Genomic DNA, 19,723 nt, shown 5'->3' with positions numbered 1-19,723 from the left:
AATCACAAGAAATCTACATCAGCCAAGCTGAACTGGACGCGTCTGAGGGATCCAGCAATCAAGCAAGAATTCCAAATTGTCCTATCCAAGAAATTTGCAGTGCTCGATCAGTCCAATGATGTGGATGAAGAACAAAAGCAGATATCAGAATCCATCCTGGAATGTGTGCATAAATATCTATTGTTTGCCTGTTCAAATATGTTGAAAAAGTTAACCATTTTCTTGAATGTACTTACTTTTTCACATGACTGTATCTGTCTATATTTTTTTATTTAGTATTTGTTGCCAGTGTGCGAGCGTGTCTATGTAGAAGAATCACAATTTTATTGCCAGCATATTACAATATTAAAATTTCAGCGTAAATCTCACATTTACTTGCACCCTAAACATCTCAAGGCCAAAAGAACTTTTGTGATAACAATAGATCAGAATTAAATTCATTAACAAAGTACTTATGTTTACTTCAATGTAACTCTGTGTTTCATCCTAATATAGAGGAACCAGAGAATATTATAGAAGTGTACCTAATATTGGGGCAATAAACATAAAATGTATGGATGATTAAAGGGAAAAGCCTAAGCATTAAAACTGATCCAAAACAAAGAAAATCCTGCTACACTATATAGTCAAAAGTTTGAGAACACCAGACCACCACACCTATATGAGCTTCTTGGACATTGTACTGCCACTCCCACATTGTGGCTGTAAGAGGCTCCACTCCTCTGGGAAAGCTTTCCACAAGATTTTGGAGTGTGTGTGGGGGAATTTCAGCCCATTCTCCAAAAAGAGCAATTGTGAGGCCAGGTATTGCTTTTGAATGAGAAGATCTGGATCTCATTTAGTGTTTCAATTCATCCCTAAGGTGTTAAATAGAGTTGAGGTCAGGGCTTTGTGAGGGCCTCTCAAGTACCTCAACACTAGACTCATCAAATCAAGCACATAACTTTGCAATCTCCATTGACAAACATTTGAAGTAGAATGAGTCATGCTGAAAAGCTCAGCAACATTAAACATGGCACTATCATAGGGTGTCACCTTTTCCCTGGTAATGGTCAATGCTGTTATAGTTAAGTGGACGAAGTAGTAGACTATACAAACACAGAACTGTCAAGTATTGAGGCAGACTGTGTGAAAAAATCACATATCTTCTGTTGCATCACTCACAACAGAGTTCCAAGCTGCCTCTGGAAGCAATGTCAGCACAATAACTTTGTACCAGGAGTTTCATGCAATGGGTTTCCATGGTCAAGCAGTTGTACACAAGCTTAAGATAACTAGGTGCAATACCAAGCATTGACTTGAGTGGTGTACAGCAGTCCACCATTGGACTGTGGAATAGTGGAAGTGTGGTTTCTAGAGTGAGGAATCACACTTTACTATTTGACAGTCTGAAGGGCGATTTTTGGTTTTGCACATATCAGGAGAATGCTATCTTGCAGACTGCATATTGCCAACTGAACATTTTAGTGGAGAAGGGATAATGATATGGATCTGATCTGGACATCAGGGTTTGGGGGTAGTCCCTTTAGTTTCAGTGATGGGTACTGTTAATGCTACAGCATATAAAGATATTTTAGACAATTGAGCACATCCAGCTTTGTGGCAACAGTTCAGGGAAGCGTATCTACACACTTGTGCACAAAGCCAAGTCCATACAGACATGGTTTGATGAACCTGTTAACAATGGATGCAACTGAAATATGTAAACCCAATCATTTGGAGGGATGTCCACATACTTTTAGCTACATAGTGTATATAAGTGGTGTTGTTGTATACCCAGTTGCCCAGCACAAAATCCAAGCACCACCTAGCTCTTCTAGTCACCTTCCATTGTGTTTCTCTACTACGGACCTCTCTAACTTCCTGCCAGTAAGCTTTCATCTCATCTTTTTGCTGAGTAACAGGGACTTGTCTCTAATCCACTTGTGGTTCAGGAATGCTCTTTAAAACTCAAAGTGTCACCAGGATATCTTCCAGTGAACCCTGCATAGCTACACCACTGATATCATCTACTGTTTAAAAAACAGGTGTCCTTAAACACTAAGGCCATACAGCCTCTGTAATGGGCTGCAGTATCCTGTTTATTCCAGAGGAGGGTCCTTATTGACTACCTTTTAAGCAAGCCCTCCTTAGTTCTATCCTATATGTTTCTTCAGTCATTGTAATACATTCAAATTGACTACTCCCTCTGACATCCAGGGTAGCTCCATTTAATTACAGCAACATGTGGAGGAGATCACCATTCAACAGTGTGATTTTCCTTTATTTGTATACTTTTTCAAAGTGATGCCTTATCTTGTGCCACGTTTTTGTCTTTCTGCTCTTTTATCCATCTGTCACTGTGTATATACATTTTGTAACTGACAAATAATGTGATTTCATCCATAAGCATTAGTTTAAATTCCATTAAAATCAATACAGAAAGTCAGCATGGACATGTCTGCAAATTGCAAGGCTTACATGTTTGTTAGGTTTAACATTGCCACTTGACAGCTGTGCATTGGACTTAAAAAGATAACTAAACCTGTTAGGATCACAGAGATCTTAAGGTTCATGTTACTGCCTTAAAATATAAAGACAATTCTGAACGGCAGTGACTGAGGTTTGATAGCAGCCAAATCATTGGTCTTTGTTGAGTTGGGTGGGCAGGATGGCATATCTTTTGTGACAGGTCTGCCTTTTGCCTGGCCACAGCATCTTTCTCTATCTTCACTATAGAAAATGTGAACATTATCTACAATAAGCCTCCCAACTTATGCCGACCATTGACTCTCAGGGGAAAGAGTTGCAAAATAAGTCAATTACATGTGACACAAGACACTATTTGGTGCCTGAAAGACATACTACAGCCAGCCATTGGGGTTCAGCTGATACTGATGGCATCTACAGCATGTCTAGCCCAGATGAAATCAAGAAAGTGTTCCTTTGCTCTGGTTTTGGTACAGTATACTAGGCTTCAGACCAACTGGACCACTGGACAAAAGGCATACACCACCACTAACATCATAACCAAAGGGTGATGAACTGCATCATAGTATTGATATTTGGATTAATCTAGAAAGCATCTGGGATGCAGACAATAGTTCCAATTTACATCTTTGAAATAATATTAAAAAGCAATTATTGAGGGGTATATTATAATAGCAAAAACATAAATTTGGATAATTTTGCAAATAGTGGAGTAATGGGTATAGTCAATGACTGTGTTTAGTAGACTATGTTAAATAACCAGCAAGAGGAGAAGCCTGTCTTGATTTATTTTTGTATAATTATCAGGGTATAATTCAGGGGTGGGTACATGTTATTGAACCATTATGTTCTGGTGATTGTAACATAATATATTTCACGTTGATTTTACAGAGCACCTTATTAAAAAGCTCAATCAGATCAATTTAAAATAGGTAAGGCAAATTTTGACCAGATGAAGCAAACTGTAAAAAAGGCTATTAAATATGGAGATAGTCCAGGAACAGTGGACAATTTTAAATGCATTTTACATGCAATGCAGGATACATTCATTTTCAAATTTAGAAGAGAATGAAGAGAATTCCAATGTGGGTAAATAAAGAGTTTAAAAAGAAGACTATTAAGAAGGCACTGCACTTTTTAATACATACAGTATAAATGACTTTAGTAATAACAGCAAGATAGTTACTTTTGCAAATGACACCAAATAGGTGAAAGGGCAGATAATCAGCCAAATCTTTATAGATGGTAAGAATTTAGACTTGAACAAATTAAATTTACTATACAGTATGTATAAAGTCCTACACATAAATAGTGTGGTTAAAATGTCAGATGTGACTATGCAAAGGAAAGATTGCACACCAAAAGAGAAGGGCCTTGGAGTTGTATTGAGCTGTCTACATCCAGGCAGTTTACGCAGTAGTCCAATATCTGAAGTCAAGGAAATTTATAACTAAACTATTTAATGAGCTAGTGAGGCCTCATCTGGAATACTATGCATACTTTTATAATTTATGGTTGGACTTATATAATTTAGAAATTATTGTTGGACTAAAGAAAGTCTGAAGAAAATAACTAGGATGATTCTGGGACTATCAAGTATGAGCTATGAGGTAAGGTTTAAGCAAACAGATTAAGAAATGTCATGACTGTAATGTTCACATTATGAAAGGAATTAGTAGGATTCAAGGTGTTCTTCAAGATGAACACTGGGACACCCATTGTACACTTAGTTACAATCACATAAGTGTTCAAATAACCTAAAACATATGTAAACCCACTTTTGTCCACCCCGTAAATACAGTATATAGATATGTGGCAATGAAACAAATAAAAACATGTAGCGTTAACAGAAAAAAAATCATTTGAAATTGTTTTTTTTTCTAGAACACAAAACTTACCTGTGGTCCTTTTGTGATAGAAGATGACAGGTTTCACATGTCATTATGTTACACTTTTCACAAAAGAAATGCAAACGTTTGTGATCATGAAATGGGCAAAATAGGCCAAATCTTTCCACATGATCTTCAGCACCTAAAGATAATAAGAAATGTCATTCATACAGTATATTCATAGAGGATATGGAGTGATCTTGAGCTGCCCCTGCCCCAGAATAACGACAAGGAGGAGCAAGTTACATAAAAGATGTCTTTACAGAATAAAGGACATGAAGAAGAGGGTTAATAAAACAAGCAACAACGTGCAAAACAAACAAGCAGAAAACAAAATTCTGCTACTTCTCTGAGCCTACACACGTAGGTTTCATTTGTAGTGAGCTTACCCACATTTAAGTATTATAAATAAACACAACTTCCTTTCTCTCAAAGTCTGCTCCTCTCACCTCTCCACACTATCTAGAGTCATCCACCTAAAACTCCTCCTGCAGTCCTGATCCCCAAACTCATTTAATGAGGCAGGCAAAAAAATTATACACCAGGCCTACTTGCTGCCACCTGTCAGATTGATAGATTGCTAAAAAAAACCACTTTCTCCCTAAATGTCTTTCTCCCAGTTGTAATCTGTTGGTATTCTGTCAGCAAAATGGCAGATAAACATTTTGAACAAAAAACGTGAGATGTGCGTGTAAAACAAAACAAAAAAAGATATAAAGCGTGAAAAAACCAAAGTCCAATATGAGAGACAATTATCGTGGTTGTGAGAACAAGTAAGTCAAAACAAAAAGTACATGCAAGAAAAAAGCACAATGATAAAATTTGAAAAATTTAAAGATTTGGTATCCACAGATTTAATAAAAATTTGTAGTCACAGCAGTCCTTTTATCCTGTCTCGTCAATTACAATGGGTCCAGACCTTAGAGGCCACGCTCATAGCAATATTGGAAGCAGACCTAACAAAGGAAATAAAAACTGGCAGCCTTTGAGGACCCAAAATCATGACACTTGGAGAATTCACTCCTGGGTTACTTTGTACCATCCCCATCAGTGTTTCATTATTGGCACTGTGACAAGACTTAAATGAAGGACGGTGTGATAGCTGCCACATTCAAACATTAGTCTTTGCAACAGCCACTTATTAGAACTCTCCTTGTGCAAGATTTTAAAAATTATTATCATGGTTTGTTTTTTTCTGCCTTTTGATTTTTGTTCATTTTTTGAAGTTTGAAGTTTTAGTTTAGTGATTCTGTAGTTCTTTTAGATTTCTGGACTTGATACCATACCATACCATACCATATTTATTTGTTGAGCGCTTAAAAACACAGCATTACAACCGACCAAAGCGCTGTACAGTTAAAACAAACAGGACTAAAAACAAAATATTAAAAGCAAACATTAAGAGAGAATTTGAACTAAGAAACTAAAAACAGGTCAGAGGACCCAATAAAATAGAGAAAATAACGAAAAACAAGTAGAAAATGAAACAAGTTAAGAATTAAAAGCCAATGTGAAGAAGTGCGTTTTTAAGCGTAATTTGAATGTGGCAACTGAAGTGGCTTGCCTAACCACTAAGGGTAGGGAGTTCCAGAGCCTGGGTGCACTGACGGAGAAAGCCCTTTCACCACGAGCTTTGGAACGTGCCTTGGGAACGGTTAGAAGCAGCTGATCTGCGGATCAAAGAACTCGAGGGGGATTGTATCGATGGAGCGAAACACTCAAATATGCGGGGGCTAGACCATTTAATGCCTTATAAGTTAGGAGGAGTATCTTAAAATCGATTCTGAATATAACCGGCAGCCAATGTAAGGTTTTTAAAACTGGAGTAATATGTTGGCCTCTGCCACTCCCTGTTAGAAGCCTTGCAGCCGCATTTTGAACCAGTTGTAGTCTAGAAAGAGTGGCTTTGCTGATACCATAAAGGCAGGAATTAGAGTAATCAAGCCGGGACGTAATAAATGCATGGATTACTGATTCCAGGAGATGGTTAGACAGAATAGGCTTGAGTTTGGCGATACACCTGAGCTGGAAAAAACAGGATTTTACTGTGCTGTTGACTTGAGCATCCATTTTCAGGAACAAATCCATTTTGATTCCAAGATTAAAGACAGACGAAGTTACTGGAGTGGGAAGAGACCTTGATGTTCGAACAGCTTTATTTACTATAGGCTTGTCCTAATCTGCAGTTATTGATCATTAATTTACAGCAATTTACTTTAGTTTACTTTGACATTAATTTGATATATTTGATGATATTTTTCAAGTCAAAGTTAGTTTTCACAATCATGGTATATATATATATATATATAAATATATATATATTTTTTCTTTTTAATAAAACCCCTGTGCGCGTCCAGTGTCCGCGTGTGTGTGTTTTCTGGTGAACTGCACATGTGCAGGGCACGGTGCGATGCTTCAAAGGCCACCTGACGCGTCACACAAGACAGAGAGGGTGGGTCCTATAAAATATCGCACAGCCGATCCATTCGGATTTCTGGAAATGAGGTAAGACTTAAAACAAAAGGCATGAAAAATCCAATCGGGTACTGAGACGCGGAGACCAGCTTCCCCAAAGAGGTGGGATTAGTGTTTGTGGTTGTGCAAGTGTTCACTCTGAGGATGTCAGATTTGCGATTAAGAAGCTTGGCCCGGTAAAGTGTAAAGTGTCAGTCGTTGAAGGGGTTTTCCTAAATATATGAATTTTCATGGTATTCCTTTCTAATAAAACCCCTGTGTGCGTCCAGTGTCCGTGTGTGTGCGTCTTCTGGTGAAGTGCGCATGTGCGGGGCACGGTGCGATGCTTCAAAGCAGATGCTTCAAAGGCCGCCTGACACGTCACACAAGACAGGGAGGGCAGGACCTATAAAATATCGCGCGGCCGTTCCAATTGGATTTCTGGAAATGAGGTAAGACTTAAAACAAAAGGCACAAAAAATCCAATCAAGTACTGAGACGCAGAGACCAGCTTCCCCAAAGAGGTGGGATTAGTGTTTGTGGTTGTGCAAGTGTTCACTCTGAGGTTGTCAGATTTGCGATTAAGAAGTCTGGCCCGGTAAAGTGTAAAGTGTCAGTCATTGAAAGGGTTTTCCTAAATATACGAATTTTCATGATATTACAATAGGATGACTTTTAAAAGTAGACTTATTTTCGCGCATATAAAATCCATTGCTGGGGAGACGCCACACATACAATAATCAGCTGCATGCCAGCACAGATTAAAATACTTGGTGGGGAACTGCACAGTACTTGCTGGAGAGACGCCACAAGCACGATTATCAACTACACGCCACACATTACATCAGTTGAAGGGGAGAATCTGCTGATTGGCCACTGTTGTGAAAGAAAATTAAACGCATATTACGGACATCAAAGCCAGTATTACTGTCAGAGAAAATTACAGGCATTTTACGGAAATACAAACCAGTATTACTGCGAGAGAAAATTAAAGGCACACAATACAGTGGCGCATATTACAGCCACATACAAGCCAGTATTACTGTAACAGAAAATATTACGGACGTACAAGCCTATATTACTGTGACTATCTACTAACAACATGCCACCCAAAAAAGATAATGAGCATCAGAAAAACGCTAAAAGAGAAAGACTCAGAAGAGCAAATAGATCTATAGAGGAACAGGAAAATGAGCGTAAAAAAAATTCTCAAAGAGAATGCACTACTGTTCTAGCGCCTGTTATTGTAACAGGCTTAATGTCTAGCATATATATATATATATATATATATATATATATATATATATATATATATATATGAATTTGCCACACAAACATTGTGTTCAAAAGTTTTTTTTAAATAAATTTTAAATATACATTATCTTGTTTTTCAATCCTATTTTTTGTTAAAATTGATCGATTTGTATGAATGATTACAATAAAATTAATAAAATAAGAAAAAACAAATAAATAAATATACATTATCTATTTTTGCAGTTTATAATGAGGCTGAAGGGTACCGGAGCCAAGCATGATAAAAAGGTTAAACTTACCAAGGCAAGAATGTTATCAGATAATAATCTGCATCTTGCAAATATTGTACAACAGTGATTCCAGAAAGAAATAAAAAAAAATTGTTTATGAAATTCGGCCATTTTAAAACTGACTCTGCACCTTATCTCGCAGATTGTTTCTCCCACTTCTGCACTGTGTGAAAGGTAAGAAATGGACCGAGCGAAACAACTAACACCCATACACCAATGCACAATCCCATTCAAATTAACCTGGAATCATAATTTCAAATTACTTTTATGGCTTTGTATTACACAGAACACCACACATAGTCTTCATGCTTTACATAAGAGCTACTCATGTATACACTATTCAGTTTGCTAGTAAATGACATTTCAATTGTTAATATTCTACAGCAATTAATTTCAGCATGATTCACTGGAAACTGCAATGAAGAGAATCACCTGAAATATGTTTGAAACTGCAATTGGCTTCAATATTGAACGATAAGGAACATGTGTTGTATGGAAGAGGTCCGAGTTATAATAAAAGCAACTGAGTTCTGAACAAACTGGAGTTTATGGAGATCTTATGCAGGAGACCAAAGATAAAAGAATCACAATAATTAATGCGGGAAGTGACCAACGCATGAGTAAGGATAGTGGTGCTATTTAGTGTGAAGGAGGGTTGCAGGCATGCAGTGCTATGGAGATGAAATAAAGATAACCGTGTAACATTATTGATATGGGATTCAAAAGACACAGTATTATCAAAGATAACCCCCAAACTCTTAACCTGAGGAGAGGGGTAGACTGAGGTATCATCAATGGTACCTGCTGTTGTAGATTAGATTTTGATAAAGCAGATTTGGAGCCAATGAGGAGAACCTCTGTCTTTAGGCTACTGAGTTGGAGGAAATTGGAAGAAAACCATGATTTTATTTCAAGTAGGCAATCATTGAGGTATTAAGGAGGAAGAACAAAGTTGGGCTTTGCAGACATATAGAGCTGAGTATCATCTGCATAACAATGAAAATTGATTCCACATTTCTTTAAAATGCCACCTAAAGGGAGTAGATACATTAAAAACAGTAAGAGGCCAAGCACCAATCCCTGGGGAACACCAGTAGTGACTGGGAAAGATCATGATCGAGTATTTTAGCTGAACAAACTGAGTACGATTAGACAGGTATGAAGTAAACCAAAAAGAGGGGTATCAGTATTGCCGATGGCAGCAAACCAATTCAACAAAATACTATGTAATACAGTATCAAAGGCTGCACTCAGATCAAGTAGGCCAAGGATTGTTAAAAGCCCAGCATCAGCACCCATCAATAGGTCATTAGTGACCTTTACCAAGGATATTTCTGGACTATGTTTTGGACAAAAGCCAGACTGAAACTTCTCAAACAGGTTGTTATCTGTGAGATGAGAATTAACCTGTACTGCAACTACCTTTTCAAGAATTTTTGAAATGAATGGTAAATTTGATACAGGATGATAATCATTGACATTATCAAGGTCAGTACCAGGTTTATTTAAAATTGGAGTTATCACAGCTGATTTAAGGGATAATAGAACAAAACCAGATCTTTGAGAAGACTGAATAATTTCAGTTATATGTGAAGAAAGTGAAGGCAAGCAGGCTTTTAACACTCAAGTAGGTATGGAATCAAGCTGACAAGTGGCAGATCTAGATTTATGAATAAGATAAGAAATTTCAGTTTGAGTGGGCAATTTAAAAGTTGATAGATAAGTGAAAAGAGGTTCAGCTGAAATATTTAAATAAGAATTGTATGGCATACATATTGAAGACGATAACTGTTGATAAATATTATCAACAGTTATTATCAACAGTTATAGTGAGCTGAATGATTTCCGGCCTGTTGCTCTGACATCACATGTGATGAAGACCATGGAGAGGCTGCTGCTTCACCACCTTAGGCCACAGGTTCAACGCCCTTGACCCTCTGCAGTTTGCATATCAGGAGAAGGTGGGAGCGGAGGATGCCATCGTCTATATGCTACATCGATCCCTCTCACACTTGGACAGAGGCAGTGGTGCTGTAAGAATTATGTTTCTAGACTTCTCTAGCGCCTTCAACACAATCCAACCTCTGCTCCTTAGGAACAAGCTGACAGAAATGGGAGTTGATTCATACCTGGTGGCATGGATCGTGGACTATCTTAAAGACAGAGCTCAGTATGTGCGTCTTGGGAACTGCACATCTGACATTGTGGTCAGCAACACAGGAGCGCCACAGGGGACTGTACTTTCTCCGGTCCTGTTCAGCCTATATACATCGGACTTCCAATACAACTCGGAGTCCTGCCATGTGCAAAAGTTCGCTGATGACACTGCTATCATGGGCTGCATCAGGAGTGGGCAGGAGGAGGAGTATAGGGACCTAATCAATGACTTTGTTAAATGGTGCGACTCAAACCACCTACAGCTGAACACCAGCAAAACCAAGGAGCTGGTGGTGGATTTTAGGAGGCCCAGACCCCTCATGGACCCCGTGATCATCAGAGGTGACTGTGTGCAGAGGGTGCAGACCTATAAATATCTGGGAGTGCAGCTGGATGATAAATTAGACTGGACTGCCAATACTGATGCTCTGTACAAGAAAGGACAGAGCCGGTTATACTTCCTTAGAAGGCTGGCGTCCTTCAACATCTGCAATAAGATGCTGCAGATGTTCTATTAGACGGTTGTGGCGAGTGCCCTCTTCTACGCGGTGGTGTGCTGGGGAGGCAGCATTAAGAAGAAAGACGCCTCATGCCTGGACAAACTGATGAGGATGGCAGGCTCTATTGTTGGCATGGAGCTGGACAGTTTAACATCTGTGGCAGAGCGACGGGTGCTCAGCAGGCTCCTATCAATTATGGAGAATCCACTGCATCCACTAAACAGTATCATCTCCAGACAGAGGAGCAGCTTCAGCGACAGACTGCTGTCACTGTCCTGCTCCACTGACAGATTGAGGAGATCGTTCCTCCCCCAAACTATGCGACTCTTCAATTCCACCCCGGGGGGTAAACGTTAACATTTAACATTATACATAGTTATTGTCTGTTTTTTTTACCTCCATTATTATCAATCTTTAATTTAATATTGTTTATTGTATCAGTATGCTGCTGCTGGAGAATGTGAATTTCCCCTTGGGATTAATAAAGTATCTATCTATCTATCTATCTATCTATCTATCTATCTATCTATCTATCTATCTATCTATCTATCTATCTATCTATCTATCTATCTATCTATCTATCTATCTATCTATCTATCTATCTATCTATCTATCTAGTCGCAGATAATGCATCTTTGTACAGACGAATGTGCTCATGATGCATTTCTATGTGCACAGTGAGTCCAGTTTTTTTACAGAGTCGTTCTAAGCGATGGCCATTCGCTTTAAGCTGCCAAAGCTCAGAAGTGAACCAGGGAGCAGAGAGTGTAAAGAAAACAGTCCAGGTTTTTAAAGGTGCAAATGTGTCCAGAAGGTTATGGAGTCTATCATTGTAGAAAGAATCCAATTCATCTGGAATAAGTAAATCTTCATTGCAGGTAACATTATTAATTAGTCAAGGAAGAGATATTTTTATGTTACGATAACAAATATTGCATTGTTGTTTAAGTCTGATTAATGTCAGATTAACATTAAATGAAACTAATTTATGGTCAGATACCAAGAAATCAGATGTATTACAATCACTTGGGGCAATGACAGATCAGCATACAAGATCAAGAGTGAGGCCTCTGGGGTGAGTTGGGAAATTAACAAATTGTTGTCTACCGAAACTAGTAAGCCAAGACATAAAATCCTTTGTAAATAATCAGTTAATATTATTCAGATGAATGTTAAAATCACCCAGCAGAATACAATTAGGAGAAAGTGCACACAACAAAGTCAATAAAGTAAAAAATTCAACTAAAAAATCATTACTAAATTTGGGTTGTCAGAATATAGTAACCAGTATTGTAGGTGTAAAACCGTTAATTTTTATAGATACTGATTCAAAAGAAGCATTCAGCAACAATGACAGACGAGCCACTTTAAAGTTCTCATTATACAGTATCACAAGACTCCCCCACCCCCCCCACCCTGGAAATTCGAAGGTTGTAAACAAACCCAGGTGGGCAACACTGATTAAGTTGTATAAAATCATTAGGTTGCTGCAAGATCTCAACCAAACAAAAGAAATCAAATTTACAATCCTTCACAAAATCACAGATTAAAGGATCCTTAATGGACAAAGAATGGATGTTAAATAGTTAGATAGTTAATCTGTTCTTTCGGGTCTGGAGCTGGTCAACCTGGGTAGATCAGCCAGTATGCTGGGGTCAATAGTCCGACACGAGTTCCAAAACGGGCAAGAGTTTACAGGCTAGAACGAACGTATTTCTTTGGTGTCATTGTAGTTGAAGGTCTGACGAGATCCTTGGTGGATGTATTTAGGACGACGATGAGTGTTGTGGCCAAAGAGAGAAGACAGGCTTGATGCTGAGATGGCTTGAAATTATACTTTCATTGTATTGACAATAAAGGACATCACTGTATGTTTTGTGATGTTTTTTTCCAATTGTAAAAAAACACATTTTGTTTCATGTCCTCATTTGAGATTTATTTTTGAATGTATACTGAATTTTTGTTGCATGTATCTGTGTATATTTTACATTGACAACAATGTAAATGCATTTTGGAGGGAGATTAACTGTTGGCCACATTGTGTGTTGGTGTTTCAGTAATGCAGAACACACCTTAGCAATTGAAAAACACTGTAATATATACCTGTGAAGAAATAAATTTGACTTGATTTATACCAAACTCTACTGATTCATACCAAAATCCTTTAGTGTTAATTATTGTAAAAGAAAATCCAATGTGATTTGATGTTGAATGACAATAAAATGTGAAAACTTCCAAAGACTGTATACTTTTTGTAGGCACTGTAAACATGTACACAGCCAGACATGCTATAAGTAAAGCTATAGTGTGGTCCAGCAGTATATCTTTTCACGAAGAAGGATGGGAGCTTAGGTACTTTGCTGCTCGCACTTCTGCTTCTGTAAGTGTGGCAATCGGGAACTTGCATAATAGGTGTATGTTGATATATGTGTAGGTATTTCTTACAGATGGCAGCTAAAGCATGATTGAGCTTTGTCCTATTGAAAAAGACATTTCCAGGAAGTCATTGCCTTTTTATGGCAAGTCTAATGTGTTACCTTCTACAGTATAAGAAAAAGAAACATACAGAGCTAATCATTTGCTTGGGTGATCATATTGATCTCTCATGCAGACTGTAGCTGTATTTCTGGATGCAACTATTTATCCATCCATTTTCCAACCCGCTGAATCCAAACACAGGGTCACGGGGGTCTGCTGGAGCCAATCCCAGCCAACAAAGGCAGGAACCAATCCCGGGCAGGGTGCCAACCCACCACAGGACACACACAAACACACCAAGCACACACTAGGGCCAATTTAGAATCGCCAATCCACCTAACCTGCATGTCTATAGACTGTGGGAGGAAACCAGAGCACCCGGAGGAAACCCACGCAGACACGGGGAGAACATGCAAATTCCACTGCACCACTGTGCCACCCATGCAACTATTTATTTTTTGTTAACATAATTTAGTGTGTGGAAATATGGTTTTCTATTACCCATATATTGTATGTATTGCACAAGATAGAGGATGTACTGTATATTAAATACTACAATCATTTTGACACCCTGCCTTGCTGCTGCTGAATAAAAAGAGCTGAATTTAGGAAAAATTGAATCAGAGTGGTTTCAAAATGGATAAAAATTCTGAGGTGTTTTATGGTGAGTGATGCTCAACCAGATTGAGATCTGGGGAATTTGGAGGCCAAGTCAATACCCTGAACTCTTTGTCATATTCCTTAAACCATTCCTGAACAATTTCTTGTAGTGTGGCAACATACATTATCATGCTGAAAGAATACTGTTGCCATGAAGGTGTGTACATGGTCTGTAACAATCTTTAGGCAGGTGGTATACGTCAAAATAATATACACATGAATACCAAGACCCAAGGTTTCCTACTAGAACATCATAGATATTCTTCCCATAGTGCATCCTGTTGCCACTCTTCCCCAGGTAAACAATGGTCACGCATCTAAAAGAATCATGAATTATTCATCAGACCAGGCAACCTTCTTCCATTGCTCCATGGTCCAGTTCTGACACTGACATGGCCATTATAAGCAATTTCGGTGGTGGGCAGAGGTCAGCATGGGCACTCTGAACAGTCTGCTCCTACACAGCCCCATACACAGCAGTCTGTGATGCAGTGTGTGTTCTGACACCTTTCTCTTACAGCCAATATTATGTTTTTCAGTTTTCAATTTGTGCTACAGTAGCTTTTCTGTGGGACCAGAACAGATGGGCTAGCCTTTGTTCCCCACAGACATCACTTGACCCTGTCGCTTGTTCACCGGTTGTCCTTCCTTGGACCACTTTTGGTAGATACTAACCAGTACATACCAGGAACACCCCACAAGACCTGCCATTTTGGAGAAGCTCTGACTCCTTCATCTAGCCATCACAGCTTGGCCCTTGTCAAAGTTACTCAAATCCTTACGCTTGCATATTTTTCCTGCTTCCAACGGAATGTTCACTTTCTTCATAATATATTCCACCCCATGACAGATGTCATTGAAACGAGATAATCAATGTTATTCACTACACCTGTCAGTGGTTTTAATGCTGAGGATGATCGGTGTATAACATTGATTCTGAAGCCCAGTTGCTGTCTGAGAATTTTAGTCCTGCTTCTTGTGTCATCCTCGGCTTTTCACCAGGTATCTTGACTTTCCACACACATCCCAAAAACATGCAGATAAGGCTGACTTCTTCTTCTTCTTTCGGCTGCTCCCGTTAGTGGTTGCTGCAGCAGATCATCTTCTTCCTTATCTTTCTGTCCTCTGCATGTTGCTCTGTTACACCCATCCCCTGCATGTCCTCTCTCACCACATCCATAAACCTTCGCTTAGACCTTCCTCTTTTCCTCTTCCCTGGCAGCTCTATCCTTAGCATCCTTCTCCCAATATACCCAGCATCTCTCCTCTGCACATGTCCAAACCAACGCAATCTCACCTCTTTGACTTTGTCTCCCAACCGTTCAACTTGAGCTGACCCTCTAATGTACTCATTTCAAATCCAATCCATCCTCGTCACACCCAGTGCGAATCTTAGCACCTTTAACTTTGCTACCTCCAGCTCTGTCTCCTGCCTTCTGGTCAGTGCCACCATCTCCAACCCATATAACATAGCTAGTCTCACTACCATCCTGTAGACCTTCCCTTTCACTCTTGCTGATACCCGTCTGTCACAAATTACTCCTGACACTCTTCTCCACCCATTCCACCCTGCCTGCACTCCCTTTTTCACCTCTCTTCCACAATCCCCATTACTTTGTACTGTTGATCCAAAGTATTTAAACTCATCCACCTTCGCCAACTCTACCCCCTGCATCCTCACCATTCCACTGACCTCCCTCTCATTTACACACATGTATTCTGTCTTGTTCCTACTGACCTTCATTCCTCTCCTCTCTAGAGCATATCTCCATCTCTCCAGGGTCTCCTCAACCTGCTCCCTACTATCGCTTTAGATCACAATGTCATCAGCAAAGATCATAGTCCACAGGAACTCCTGTCTAATCTTGTCTGTCAACCTGTCCATCACCATTGCAAATAAGAAAGGGCTCAGAGCCGATCCCTGATGTAATCCCACCTCCACGTTGAATGCATCCATCACTCCTACCACAGACCTCACCACTGTCACACTTCCCTCGTACATATCCTGTACAACTCTTACGTACTTCTCCGCCACTCCCGATTTCCTTATACAATACCACAACTCCTCTTGAGGCACCCTGTCATATGCTTTCTCCAGGTCCACAAAGACACAATGCAACTCCTTCTGGCCTTCTCTAAACTTCTCCATCAACATCCTCAGAGCAAACATTGCATCTGTGGTGCTCTTTCCATTTTTCATCCTCTTCATAGCTGTAATTACTTCCTCCTTGCTAATCCGTTGCACTTCCTGATTCACTATCTCCACATCATCCAACCTCTTCTCTCTCTCGTTCTCTTCATTCATCAGCCTCTCAAAGTAGTCTTTCCATCTGCTCAACACACTCTCCTTGCTTGTGAGTACAGTTCCATCTTTATCCTTTATCACCCTAACCTGCTGCACACCTTTCCCAGCTCAGTCCCTTTGTCTAGCCAATTGGTACAGGTCTTTTTCTCCCTCCTTAGTGTCCAACCACTCATACAACTCATCATACGCCTTTTCTTTAGCCTTCGCCACCTCTCTCTTCACCTAGCACCTTATCTCCTTGTACTCTTGTCTACTTTCTGCATCTCTCTGACTATTCCACTTCTTCTTTGCCATCCTCTTCCTCTGTATACTCTCCTGTATTTCCTCATTCCACCACCAGGTTTCCTTTTCTTCCTTCCTCTGTCCAGATGTCACGCCAAGCACCCTTCTTGCTGTCACCCTTACTACATCTGCTGTAGTTTCTCAGCTGTCTGGTAACTCTTCACTGCCACCCAGTGCCTGTCTCACCTCCTCCCTAAACTCAACCTTGCAGTCTTCCTTTCAACTTCCACCATTTGATCCTTGGCTCTGCCCTCACTTTCTTCCTCTTCTTGATCTGTAATGTCATCCTACAGACCACCATCCTATGCTGCTTAACTACACTTCCCCCTGCCACCACTTTGCAGTCTTCAATCTCCTTCAGATCAACTCTTCTGCATAGGATGTAATCTACCTGAGTGCATCTTCCTCCACTCTTGTACATAACCCTATGTTCCTCCCTCTTCTTAAAATACGTATTCACCACAGCCATGTCCATCCTTTTGGCAAAATCCACTATCCTCTGACCTTCTTCATTCCTCTCCTGGACACCATATCTACCCATCACCTGCTTGTCTCCACTGTTCCCTTCACCAACATCCATCCATCCATTTTCCAACCTGCTGAATCCGAACAGGGTCACGGGGGTCTGCTGGAGCCAATCCCAGCCAACACAGGGCACAAGGCAGGAACCAATCCTGGGCAGGGTGCCAACCCACTGCAGGACACACACAAACACACCCACACACTAGGGTCAATTTAGAATCGCCAATCCACCTAACCTGCATGTCTTTGGACTGTGGGAGGAAACCGGAGCGCCCGGAGGAAACCCACGCAGACACGGGGAGAACATGCAAACTCCACGCAGGGAGGACCCGGGAAGCGAACCCAGGTCCCCAGGTCTCCTAACTGCGAGGCAGCAGCGCTACCCACTGCACCACCGTGCCGCCCCCTTCACCAACATGCCATTAGAAATCCGCTCCAATCACCACTTTCTGTCCCTTGGGTACACTGTTCATCACTTCATCCAACTCACTCCAAAAATCTTCTTTCTCACCCATTGCACAGACAACTTGCGGTGCATATGCACTAACAACATTCATCATCACACCTCCAATTTCCAACTTCATAATCATTACTCTGTCTGACACTATTTTCACCTCCAAAACACTCTTGACATATTATTCCTTCAGTATAACTCCTACCCCATTTCTCCTCCAATCCACACCATGATAGAACAGTTTGAATCCACCTCCGATCCACCTGGCCTTACTCCCCTTCCATTTAGTCTCTTGCACGTACAATATATCAACCTTCCTTCTCTCCATCATATCTGCTAACTCTCTCCCCATACCAGTCATACTGCCAACATTCAAAGTTCCTACCCTCAGTTCCACTCTCTTTACTTTCCTCCTCTCCTCCTGCCTCTTCTTCTCCTTCTTCTTCTTTGGCCAACAGTAGCCCAATTTCTGCCAGCACCCTGTTAGTTAACAGTACTGGTGGCGGTCATTGTTAATCTGGGGCTCGACTGATCCAGTATGTAAATTTGTATTGTTGTCCGCATATTGATTTGGCAAAATTTTACACCGGATGCCCATCTTGACGTAACCCTCTCCATTTATCCGGGCTTGGAATCGGCACAAAGAAACACACTGGTTTGTGCATCCCCTGTGGCTGGGTTGCAGATAAGGCTGACTGTTTGTTCCAAATTACTGGTGTATAAGTATGCTCTTTGGTGTTCTAGTGCCTCATTTACTGTTGTCTGCCCCCCACAAATCCTGAACATGAATTAGTTGGTCTCAAAAAGTAAAAAAAGGATGTCATTTTCTTATGGAAAATCAGATGCATTTTGATTCAGCTCAAAACGTACAATAAATCTTAATTATTTCATTTCAGTTAATAATTTTCTACCCTTAAATATGTGGCTGTTTTAGGGTTATATTTATCCTGGTTTACTGGCCTCACTTTTAATACCTTGTGGTAGTTTAATCAAAATTATAAAAGTTTTTATGTATTTTAAAAAACATCAGGCCACTTGGAAGATACAACTTTGTACTTTCTCAGTTTCGAGAACAAAGCTGAAGAGAATTAAAAAAAAACCTTTCAACAGGATGTGGTTTTGCTGAAATAGATCATAGATTTGCCAGGTACTTCTATGCTGGAGTCTGTGGTAATAGTAACTTACAGCACTTCTGATCTTCAATTATCTGAATGTGTCTGTTTTGGCTAAAATAACTTTTAACTATTTTTAAGCAATAAGGTACTACTGTATCTGTTGGCTGAGTGAAGAACATCTCCGATTGAAATACAAACAATTTCAACACAATTTAAATTCCAACTCTCCCATCTTTTCTCCAACATCATACCCTTTTCACTTCAATCATGTTCTTTACTTTTTAGTTCTCAGTTGGTGAAAAGAAGTTAATCTCATCATTTAAATTTGCTATGTTGTACACTGGGAATGTAAAAGCTAAATGATGAAAAAAGATGCAACATGCATATTATTTACAGGAATTTCAATCTTTAGATTTTTTTATGAAACAGGGCAACCACCATTTAATTAGAACACTTCTGCTCAGATGGAGAATACTACAAATATAGTAGGCTGTACAGCAGAAGAAAAATGAGCTTTCAGAATTCTATAAATTCAGGTAAAGAGTTACAACCTAATTTTTTCAGTGGGCCATGGCGATATTAGAAAAGGCTTAATTAAATACCTCAATACCCCCACCTCGCAACTTACAGGATATACAGGATCTGCTGCTACTGTCTTGGTGCCAGATACTACAAAACACCTTCAGACGTCTTGTGGAGTCCACACCTTGATTTGGTCACAGATGTTTTGACAGCGGACAGCACGGTGGCACAGTGGTAGCGCTGCTGCCTCGCAGTTAGGAGACCTGGGTTCGCTTCCCGGGTCCTTCCTGTGTGGAGTTTGCATGTTCTCCCTGTGTCTGCGTGGGTTTCCTCCGGGCGCTCCGGTTTCCTCCCACAGTCCAAAGACATGCA

General features: G+C 40.0%; 1 protein-coding gene across 4 annotated transcripts in view; it reads right to left on the bottom strand.

Moving 5' to 3' along the window:
• trim66 (tripartite motif containing 66) overlaps positions 1–19,723 on the bottom strand; it is a 155,886-nt gene that overhangs the window by 74,117 nt on the left and 62,046 nt on the right. For all 4 annotated transcript variants that reach the window (XM_051923663.1, XM_051923664.1, XM_051923666.1 and 1 more), the window contains exon 4: positions 4,368–4,500. In XM_051923663.1, the coding sequence (XP_051779623.1) occupies positions 4,368–4,500 (133 nt within the window). The remainder of the gene's footprint in view (positions 1–4,367; positions 4,501–19,723) is intronic.

Source organism: Erpetoichthys calabaricus, chromosome 2 (genome assembly GCF_900747795.2).
Source record: "Erpetoichthys calabaricus chromosome 2, fErpCal1.3, whole genome shotgun sequence".
Taxonomy (NCBI): domain Eukaryota; kingdom Metazoa; phylum Chordata; class Cladistia; order Polypteriformes; family Polypteridae; genus Erpetoichthys; species Erpetoichthys calabaricus.
Note: the sequence above shows the minus strand (reverse complement) of the source record. Positions and strands in the feature narration are given on the sequence as shown.